At 40.6% G+C, this 11,686-nt stretch overlaps 1 protein-coding gene across 1 annotated transcript in view; it reads right to left on the bottom strand.

Annotated features, from left to right (window-relative positions):
• Positions 1 to 1,635: 1,635 nt before the first annotated feature.
• Positions 1,636 to 11,686, bottom strand: part of LOC114641887 (eukaryotic translation initiation factor 3 subunit E-B) — an 80,413-nt gene continuing 70,362 nt past the window's right edge. The window contains exons 11-13 of the mRNA XM_028790909.2: positions 9,878 to 9,980; positions 2,092 to 2,226; positions 1,636 to 1,801 (exon numbers count right to left, since the gene is read on the bottom strand). Of these exons, the coding sequence (XP_028646742.1) occupies positions 1,763 to 1,801; positions 2,092 to 2,226; positions 9,878 to 9,980 (277 nt within the window). The 3' untranslated portion in view covers positions 1,636 to 1,762. The remainder of the gene's footprint in view (positions 1,802 to 2,091; positions 2,227 to 9,877; positions 9,981 to 11,686) is intronic.

Here is an 11,686-nt window from a genome sequence, read left to right as displayed (position 1 = left end):
TGAAAGCGCTGCGTTTCTTTTTATTCCCGGTTTTCCTGAGCAGATGCACATCAGCAATGAGATGTAAATGATAAAGGAGCCAGCAGCCCACCGCCTCACTTGTGTTCATCCTGACATTATCTGCTTTGATAAAATACTTGGAAAGAAATACACGAGGAAAAGTGAAGCCCTGAGAATTACACGCCTGGCCCACAAATCCTTTGGCTGGTCTCGTCAGGAAGGGAAAATCCACAACACAAGAACCAGCAGAATGAAAACACAAACAAGCCATAGAAGTAAAAGCTCCAACAGTGGGATAAGAAGCAGTTTGGGACAACCAAAATCCTGCAGCCCTTCAGGACTGAATTTGGAAACTGCTGTGTTAAAAGCACGAGGACGAGAAAGACACAAGTCCACCATTCAAGAAATCAGGAAGAACAAAAGACACACAAAGAGGAGAGCCACGCTTCAGGGAGGGAGGCTGGGGGGGTCTTCTGGGAAAAGACCCCATCAAAGTGGCCTCCTCAGGGCAAAGATGTCATTCATCAGAAGGTGGGATGGGTCAGAAATAATGTGTAATGGCCTTCAGCTTGGAACATCAGTGAAGTGACCATGTTACAAGTGCGGCCTGTCTATGGCACAGATGCTGCCATACCAAACTGGTCAAGAAAATCAAGGCACTGTCAAATGTGAACATGTAGAAGATCTTCCTTACACCCTTTGGAGCTCCAAATGTCTTTAACTGTCTCAGACAGAGAGGACCTTCCTACACCCTAACAGATCTGAGAGTCCTATGGTGCCCAGAAACTCCTCAGCACCCCCACAACCCGAGGTTTAGTCTCACGTTTACAGAGGACAGAAAGTCCACCACCTTTCATTTGAGATTTTTAAGGCCACATCATCTGACCTGCTCCATTTGCGATGAGAACCTCAAGATGGTGTCATCCATAAATGTGATCATTCTCGCTGAAGTGTTCAAGTAGGACAACTAGAGGATGAGTGAGAAGACAAGTGCGTGAGAGGCACAGACATGGCGCTCTTCAGCTTCATCACCCGTTTCCTACAAGAATTCAGGGGTAGTTGGACCCCAGTGCCTGTCTGTCAGTCCAACACCACAAGAGGGGAAAATAAAACAAAAGCAACAAGCAGGCCTGTGAAAGGTAAGCTGTTGTCAATGCAGAGGATTGCGGCACAGCACAGCCTGCTTGTTAATCGGAGTCACCGAGTCCTGGGACGTTTGTCCTGCAGACAGGCCAGTATGGATTCACTTGTGTATCAGACAGTAATACGTCGGCCATGAGCCACTCAGACAGCACCGTCATCACAGAATTCAGGGCGATACGTCTGTGGGCAGTCAAGCAGGACACAGTGGATGTCTTTACAACAGAACGGCCATCAGTCCTGAGCCCACTCCTGCTCAAGTGAGCACTTACAAATATCTTAGAACGAGCTGACTGGACCAGGACGGGCGTATCGACGCGGAGCGCAGGTCAGTCCTGACGCTGCCCCGAGTGTCCTGTAGGCTCAACAGCAGACCTGCACACGACATTGCTTTAAGATAAAGTTTGAATGATTTCAATTCAACAACACCTCTAATCAAAATAAGTTAAAAAACAGCTTGTAGCAAGGATTTAAATGGAAGAAAACATACAACACTCGTGTTTCCTCTCTTTTTTAATGTCAATATTAATGCATAAAACTGACCATGTTTAAAATGAGTTCTAGCAGAGCGAACTGCAGACAGACAAACGTGTGCCTGTGATTTACGTACTCTTAAGGTCTTCTAGTAAAATCCAGAGTCCTGAGTGGCCCAGTTGGGTGCCTGTAAAATAATTCAAATATATACATGTAAGAATAAAAAGTGCTACCATTCATCACGCGTTTCAAAGCTCTTATAATTTAAACACTGGAGCTGCCTGCTGACTAACAGTGTGCATACACACTTTCCAATGTCAAGAACTGTCATTTACAAGGAAATGATTTAAAAACTGATTCACAAGTACAACAAACGGAAAATCTCGGAGATGACTTCAGCATTTACTTTCTAAACCCACTGAAGACGGCAAAAAATCTACTGACAGCAAAACTTCAGCTTAGTAACACAGCGTTTACCTCGTTCCTGTTGTTATGGCTCAGTTTCTTCTCGATATTCATTGCCAGCATCTGGCTGCGGAATGAAAGGCTCTTTGTCTTTTCAATCACCTGCTGATACGGTGACACTGCATTATTGCCCATAACGACATGACCCTGTGAAGAATTAACAGAAACGCCATTAAGACACACAGAACACTTCAGAGTAACGGAGAAACATACCAAACACACAACGGCCGGCGTCGCCAACATGACAGCGCTTCACATGGTGAGATCTGTTAAATACTAAACAAAACCGATCAGTCAGTCAGTCAATGTCCTGTCCTGCTGCATGAAGTCAGCTGTGTACAGTAGTCTGACACACACACACACACACACCAGCTAAAGCGTTAACAACTGCGGGGCACACACTCCTCAGCAATAAGCTGTCCTTCAGGAGCCAAAGAATCTACCATGAAGTTAATGTCCAGTCCACAGGAGATGCAATGACAGTGCGGTGGCAGTCAACTAATAACCATGGGACAAATGACAAAAAGTAACAACCACAAAGTCGATTACAAAGTGATTCAAACAAACTTCCTTCAGTTTCATCACGTTCAAGAAATAACAATGCGGAGCAGTCGGGTGCGGGCAGACTGTTGAATGCTAAACATGGATGTGCCAACCAACCGCTAAGGCATGCAAATGCAGACGCTCCCCGTTTAAGATACGCCAACGTTTTTCAGGAGTATATCATTCTGACTACACGGTTTGAAGTTAAACACATTTATCTGCAGACTGGCTTATGTAATTTTTGAGGGGTGGAAAACACGTCCACACCTTTAGAAGAAACACCTAACACTGCTCAGAAAAGACCAAAGACGCGACGGCTCCAAACAAAATGGTCTGCAGTTCCTACCACTGGTCTTTATACAACCGATTCTGAAATGAGCAGCCGACTTGTCTTTGATTGCAGTTGTAAAGTCATTTATGCAATGCCCATGTGAATTTCCAAGTCTCGAGTATTTTGCTTTTTAATCAATGCCGTCGGTGACAGCAGAATTCACATGTCTGTGTAAACGCAGTCTCTCTGATGTGACTGTTCGCACCGCCATTCTTCCCATCTAAATGGATTTTAAACGGGAATTCTTTGAGGAGACGGAGGTGCAAATAGGAGGACCAGCAACTCATTAAGTGCTCTTCACACTGCCAGCTTCTTCAAAGAAATTAAAACAATTAGACACTCCGATGTGTAATCACTTAGATGGACACTCCACCTAACAATAATCATTTGTGCATCTGTTACTTACTCCGTGTGATTTGTAGTGAAAGCAACAACAAGTTCAAATCTTACTTTTGAATTAAGTATCAATAAAATGGACTTTAATGGTCAAAACAGATGATGAGCACAAGACTGGATAGCTGCATTTTAATGGCTATTCTGGCATTGTATGCTGTGATGTACGCTAGGCCCAAATCTTCATGTTCCATTCCAATCATATGTTTTGCTTGGGTATTTTAATGTATGGATACCTTGTGAGCACTTTAAATATGAATGGAAAAAAAAAATACATGAACGACGACATGAACTCCAGGAGATTGATAAGCTTCTTCAGTTTATAAAAATCAAAACAGACAACTAAAGAGCTGCTTGGACTTTGCAGACAGAAAAAGTGATGGAGAGGTGCGGAGCTGCTGCTTAACAGAAAAGCAATCATCTGCCAGCTCCATTTTCTTTCTTTTGTGGTATTCGTTTCATTATTTAGCTGTATGACTCATGATGTTCACTTTATCCAAGACAAATTGCAGCTGAAGGAACACTTAGTCAGCTCAGTTTTAGGCAGCAAAGGCAGCACGAGTCAGTTCCCCGTAGGTCTAATTTGTCCAATGATCCATTCAATCTGCAGTTTATTTTCTGTTGTATACATTCAGAGTTATCACTAAATAAAAGAAACAGGCACTAGGGTTCAGATAACGATGGTCAAAACTCTGCAAAACACACTTGGGAGGGAAAGCATAAAAGAAGAAGAACTATTTGAGGCATTAGAGAGAAAACGAGTCAGCAGTCAGTACAAATGCCTGCCACAAAGGTACAGGGCACTGCTGAATCAGATTCTTAAATGTTCACAAAGCTCACGTCCAAACTCTAGTCCTGATGCTCCAAACTCACAAGGTGAGACAGGTTCACGGCTAACCTCACCTTAGAGAGACAAAGGATAGGGAGACTTCAGTTTACTTCTTATGTCGTGAAATAAATCTGGACATGAGGTTATTCTGGACAGTCAAGGTGCTGTTTTTTGGGCGGAATGGCCTGTTCTTGACACCACTGTTCCAGTGTTCTAATTTCCTTGTGTATTAGCACTGCTCCACATTCTTACAGTTGTGCTTGAAAGTTTGTGAACCCTTTAGAATTTTTTTGTATTTCTGCATAAATATGACCTAAATCATCAGATTTTCACTCAAGTCCTAAAAGTAGACAAAGAGAAACCAGTTAAACAAATGAGACCAAAATATTATATTTGGTCATTTATTTATTAAGGAAAATGATTGAATATTACATATTTGTGAGTGGCAAAAGTATGTGAAACTTTGCTTTCAGTATCTGGTGTGACCCCCCTTTGCAGCAATAACTGCAACTAAACGTTTCCGGTAACTGTTGATCAGTCCTGCACACTAGCTTGGAGGAATTTTCGCCCATTCCTCCGTACAGAACAGCTTCAACTCTGGGATGTTGGTGGGTTTCCTCACATTAACTGCTTGCTTCAGGTCCTTCCACAACATTTCGATTGGATTTAGGTCAGGACTTTGACTTGGCCATTCCAAAACATTAACTTTATTTTTCTTTAACCATCCTTTGGTAGAACGACTTGTGTGCTTAGGGTCATTGTCTTGCTGCATGACCCACCTTCTCTTGAGATTCAGTTCATGGACAGATGTCCTGACATTTTCCTTTAGAATTCTCTGATATAATTCAGAATTCATTGTTACATCAATGAAGGCAAGCCGTCCTGGCCCAGATGCAGCAAAACAGGCCCAAACCACGATACTACCACCACCATGTTTCACAGATTGGAGGATAAGGTTCTCATGCTGGAATGCAGTGTTTTCCTTTCTCCAAACATAACACTTTTCATTTAAACCAAAAAGTTCTATTTTGGTCTCATCCATCCACAAAACATTCTTCCAAAAGCCTTCTGGATTGTCCATGTGATCTTTAGCAAACTGCAGACAAGCAGCAATGTTTTTTTTGGAGAGCATTGGCTTCCACCTTGCAACCCTGCCATGCACACCATTGTTGTTCAGTGTTCTCCTGATGATGGACTCATGAACATGAACATTAGCCAATGTGAGAGAGGCCTTCAGTTGCTTAGAATTTACCCTGGGGTCCATTGTGACCTCGCCGACTATTACATGCCTTGCTCTTGGAGTGATCTTTGTTGGTTGACCACTCCTGGGGAGAAGAACAATGGTCTTGAATGTCCTCCATTTGGACACAATCTGTCTGACTGTGGATTGGTGGAGTCCAAACTCTTTAGAGATGGTTTTGTAACCTTTCCCAGCCTGATGAGCATCAACAACTCTTTATCTGAGGTCCTCAGAAATCTCCTTTGTTCATGCCATGATACACTTCCACAAACATGTGATATGAAGAGCAGACTTTGATAGATCCCTGTTCTTTAAATAACACAGGGTGCCCACTCACACCTGATTGTCATCCCATTGATTGAAAACACCAGACTTGAATTTCACCTTCAAACTAACTGCTAATCCTAGAGGTTCACATACTTTTGGCACTCACAAATATGTAATATTCAATCATATTCCTTAATAAATAAATGACCAAATATTTTGGTCTCATTTGTTTAACTGGGTTCTCTTTATCTACTTTTAGGACTTGGAGTGAAAATCTGATGATGTTTTAGGTCATATTTATGCAGAAATATAGAAAATTCTAAAGGGTTCACAAACTTTCAAGCACAACTGTACTTCTTTCACTCATTTTTCGTCCCACACACTCCCAAGAGGGTCTTCGGCAAAATGTTTTTTACGCTACTTAAACTCATTTCAATTAAATTAGACAAACCATTAACCCCAAGGGGAAATTTAGATGCACACAGTGGCAGAAACAAAAAAAAATAAATACAAGGATACAGACTCTCAGGACAACTAATACAATCAATAAATCAATCAATCTACAGTATAATGCACATTGTGCAGAAATTTCAAAATCAACTCTTCAGGAAGAAGCACTGAATTGCCCGATAGCAGTGGGCAGTAAAGACCCCCAGAGGCACTTCTTAGCACACCATGGACGACTGAGCCCGAGTGTTCCTGGAGGGGGTATCTCATGATGGCATCCAATTTTGCCCCAATTCTCTTTTCTACAATAAGCTTTCAGTGTCTCCAGGGTTAGCCCTGAGACTGAGTAGGCCTTCCTGATATGTTTGCTCAGAAATTGAGGATCTTTTGAGTTGAAGTTGCATCCCCAAATATATACAAAAAATATAAACAACATTTAACTACTATTTAAGACATAATGCACGCTTGTCATTTTCCATCCATTCACACAAGGTGACAGTGCCGGTCCTGGGAGCTGAAGGTACGAGGGGAGGTCAGAAAGCCTACTAGGCTGGACCATCAGCCCCTTGCCACTCAAACTCTCGCTGTCATGAAATGCTGTGAGTATCCAAAGGGGATCTGCTGGACCACAGCACAGACAAAGCCACCTGCTTTGTCAGCTCCAGCTGATCCCTCTGAAATGCCGAATGTGAGCCATCGTGAGGGCCGCATTAAGTGGACCAAGAGATGCATGAGCTTTCAAGGAACTGTAATGGCAGGCAATGTTTAAGTTAGACCGTAAGTGAAGGTGAAACAAGGACTGCCAGGAACCACTGACTAGAAGACATGTTGTTGCTAAAACCCTAAAAAAAAGCTGAGAGTGGAAAGCAAGGAATACACAAGACTGAAGATTTTGGAGGGCTGAATGCAGGCACATCCATGACTTGGCACAGGGTGTCTTTTTGGAAGAAGCTCCTAGCAAACAGTCAGGGGGGGCATGTCCTAGTAACAGTCACAGAATGCTGAGAATACAAAATGGCAATATGACACACAATAATAAATTCAAATTAACTTGTACTTAAAATACTAACAAGAAAATGCCCACGTCTTAATGCCCTCTGAAACAGGAAGCCTCTAAAAACCCAAAACAGAAAAAAAATGATTTACAAGACAAATTTAACAGGGTGTCCCAAATCTGAATGCTGGCATAAATCCACAGAGCTAATTTAGAGTTTCTAAACAACAATTAATCATTTTCATTCCCAATATGTAATACATTATATCCTCAGAAAAAGAAATTAAGCAAATGCAAAAATCAACAAAGACAGTAAACAGATGGCAATCAAACACGTCCTCTGAGCGACGGCCATTAAGTCACCCGAGATCACTCTTACACAACAGCACTTACCAGAGACGAGTCAACTTTTATGTTTACAAGCATTCCTGAAACCTATTAAAAAATAGCAATGCTACCAAATAACGATGCTCTCTGATGTTAAGAAGAAAAGCAAAATAAAGATTCAAAAATGAGACTCATTAAGTGGGAGGATAACCAGGAACCGCACTGTAGGTCTTCTGTTGGAATAGCCGGGACTAGGCTACGTTCTGAGAGTCAAATCGTTATTAAAGAGCAGAAACTTTGCAGGAAGACGACAACTCTTTAGTCCTAAGGCGCTTTTGATTAGAAAAGAGTTAAATGACAGAAATATCTGCTCTAACTGTAAAATGAAAGGCATTCAAATATCTGGTTTAAAAATAAGTGGAGATTTTTTTGGTCAGACCTTCCACAGCCCTTTGAAAACAGGAAGCGTGTTTGTACATAATCTTAACGGCACCCCTTATTTTCCACAAGCTCTCTCACATGTGTGTTTTGCTGCTGAATTAGAAGCCGTCTTCTGGTCTTTGTCATTGTCTTTGGATTTTTTGAACTTCTAGATTAGGACGCCTGCTCAAACCCAAAAAGATCGGGAACCCTTTAACCCCTTAGTGTATGGCTGGTTACACCTTTATGATTTTTCAGTGCAGGTGTTACTTTCGTAATTGATTAATTATCGTTTCACCATAGCGTGACAGTTTGAGCAGCGCCTCTCATGTTCTGATTAATATTTTATTTCTAGAGAAACTGCTCAACTGCTCAAGCACATCATTTGTCTTAGACTAAAGTTTTCTGCACACAACTGTGCTTATCTTTATCAGTTTTAAAAGTGACCCAGTTATTTTTAATATGCACAACCACATTCTTCTTGTTACTTGTCACTCCATTAGCTTGGATTTCACTTAAAAGTTCACAGCATTAGTCACAATTCTAGTCTGTTGTATAAAAAGAAAACAGGATGAGTTACCAGTGCCAAACGGTCAGGCCATCATTAAAAACCTGCATTCTGTCTAATGGCCAATAAACCACTGGGATGTTAGCAATGGCACCTGAATCTGAAAGTCATTCTCAAAGTGAGTAATCATTTCATGAGTTGAGATGTTTTTTTTATTATTTCATGCTGAAGTTTACTGAACATCTAACTACTTCATAACAACAGGTGGCAAATATGGACCTACTGCTGTGCTAAAATATTTTAATTCACTGAGTGGTGAATAAAGGTTCAAAAGAAACCTTTTCAAAGTTTCCTGAAAAAGGTGAGGACATAAAGGTCAGTTCATTTATCAAAATATGATGCTGAAAAAAAGGAAAACCAATAAACCTATGACATTTGTAAAGCAGAAGAGGAAAGTCTTGTTTGTAGAAATAGAGTATGAAAAATATGGCAAGTGTGAGAACAGGTAGAAGAACACAGTATTTACCATTAAAACAATGACTTCTTGTTTGTTATTTCCATTGAGTTCATGCATACTCCCGAGGGTGATGTCAAACATCTCTGAATGTCACATATGCTGAAAGTTTACTTTGAAAAAACAATGCTCAAAACACCAGGATTAAATTATACCCTCTTCGACCATCAAACCCATCAAGGCCAGTTCTCAGGTCCAAGGGTAGACACTTACTCAGATGGCATCAGCTGAAAGGCAGGAGGCAGCCCTACATGTGACCATTGTGTACGGTCATTCACTCTCATGTATCACTTGTACTGCAGGTTTATCAAGAAAGGTCTGGTTTTCCTAAAACCAATATTGATTAGCCTCAGGGATACCGGTGTCCGTCTTCATTATTTCACAGACATATACAGAAAATTACCCATGGACAGAAAAACAAAGCAACAGTTTAATATAGTCAACAGTGCAGCAAGGAGGGCTCTCCTACATTGTACACTGAAGTGAACGTGAGTAAATTCTCCAATGTTGGTTTGTACTCCTATTCATAGGCACATCCGATCCAACATGTTTGTGTAAGCCTTAGCTCACATGCCGTGTGTTTCTGGCCATATTTTTTATGAAACTTGCATGAACACACACATCAATCCCGTACACAAGAAAAATCATCTCCAAACAGAAGCTTTACAAACAAACAAGCCGTCAAGACCAATCTGCATATTCCTTGAAATGCAACAAAACTTAAGAGCTGGTCCGGGACATGAGATATTACCCACAAAGGAACTGTATTCTTCAAGTTCAGGTCACCTTGTCCCTTAACTTTGTCTTGGACTGTCACTGCTTCCAATGATTTAATATTTATAGGTACGAGTTAACATGCAACATGAAAAAGGCATTCTTTAAAGAGTGAAATAACGGCCCACATTATGAAGAGTGAAGTTTATAAATAAAATTATAGCTCTAATATTTTTAGAGTGTTCAAAATTAGCGTGGGAAACAACCTTACCAATTTGGAGTCGATTTTCGCATCAAGCCGTGCATTGCGGATCAGATTGACAATCCATCTCTCGGCTTCTTCTGGAGTCATATTCAGCTTGTCTGCAAGCATCCTGAAACAAGAACAGAAGACAGACTGACTGGCTGCTTCCATCTGCTTACCTGAAGTTCTGAGAAGTTTGGAAAGTCAAAAGTTATTTCTTCACAAACAAGGTATAGATCAATTTGTCACACAAAACTGTGCTCTGAAGTTTAGCCCTTTCTATAAATTTAAAGAGACTACCTGGCCTGCATGGGTGCTTTACAGTAGAAGGTATGGGGCACACCAGGAAAAGCTTAGAAACTCACCAAATACGCCCTACGCTCAAGCGTAGACAGTTACTGTGTGCTGACCCACGCCTTGGGATTACAAACATGTTATAAAATAGTTCAAATGTGTAATTAAAAAAAAAACAAAAAAAAACGCCAATATCATGAGATTCAGCCATTTTAAGAGATGACCAGCCGTGCATGACAGCTCAGCACTTATTGTTCCTGCACAATAAAAGTGGCTGTGGTTTGTTCTCCAAGATCAAATCACATTAAACTTTACGTGCCATGTGGATGGTTTTGTTTGTATTTACTTCTTTATTTAAAAACTCACATAAGTGAACAGAAAAACATTCCAACCACAAGAAAAATAGTATCAAAAATATGCGATAAAATGATTATTCCCAGACCCCTTATGTTGTCAAACGTGTCAGAAAGCAAGCCTAAATATTTGACAAGGGTCTTGGCTTAAAAAATGGAAGTATTTGGTAACTTAAGCTTTTTCCTCCATGCCCCATACCACCCACTGTAAAGCGCCAGTGTTTGTTTTTAATTTATCAGAAATGCTTAAGTTTAGAACACAATTTCACATGACACATGCAAATATACCAGGTTTGTGAAGAAATACCTGACTTGAACAATACCAAACGTACTCTTTAACATTTAAATTGCATATCCAGTAAACAGCACTAAAGTCATGTTTGTTGTCAGTCCTTAGGCTGAAGGAGTGCAGCTCTGGCGTCCTGCTCCTAGTCTGTCTTTATGTCTGAAGACACGTAAATGAAAGAGAGGGAAAAACACGGATCAGGATTTCTATAAAGGGCCCCTTACCAGTATGTTACTTGCTGTGTCCGAGACGATGCCGACTGGGTCCTCTACTGCTTCCCTTAACTAAGTTAGTGCTCTTTGTATTATTACCTGTATGCAAAAATTGGGAAAAATCCCAAATATATGTATAGGGAAGCAAGATTCTTCAGGCAAGTTGCCAATTGGGGCATAAAGATTCTTGTAGGCATTCATTGTTTTAAAGAAAAACATTCTTGAGTTAGGACATTTGCTTAAAAGCATTAAAAAGGCTATTGATTTACAGGCATTTTGTTAAAAAAAATTGGTTTTGAAGTCTCCCTTGGAATCTGTAAGACTGAGCTCTGTTTTAATGTCCATAGGCAAATGATGAGCTCCTGGGCTTATCTAAGCCAATAAAACTTTGTTTATGGTCTTGTGATTTCATTTGTCTTTAACTAAAAAGACAAGCTGCCTTTTGGGATGTAACTGATTAATTAGCAGTTGGTGAGGTGTAATTGAGATGGCTATCTGTGAACTTTAAAGCTCACCATTACTTAGGATACAGTTCACAGGCTTTTTGCCAAAAGGAATGTACTCACAGCAACTTTTCCCAATCTTAGTAATCTTAAAAACAAGAAAGGACTTCAAAAGTTGCAGAAATAAAAAAGCTGCACTGCACAAGTAATTTGTACACAAAGTAATAACAGCTGTGCTTCTTGTGCCA

Source organism: Erpetoichthys calabaricus, chromosome 13, assembly GCF_900747795.2.
Source record: "Erpetoichthys calabaricus chromosome 13, fErpCal1.3, whole genome shotgun sequence".
Classification (NCBI taxonomy): Eukaryota; Metazoa; Chordata; class Cladistia; order Polypteriformes; family Polypteridae; genus Erpetoichthys; species Erpetoichthys calabaricus.
Note: the sequence above shows the minus strand (reverse complement) of the source record. Positions and strands in the feature narration are given on the sequence as shown.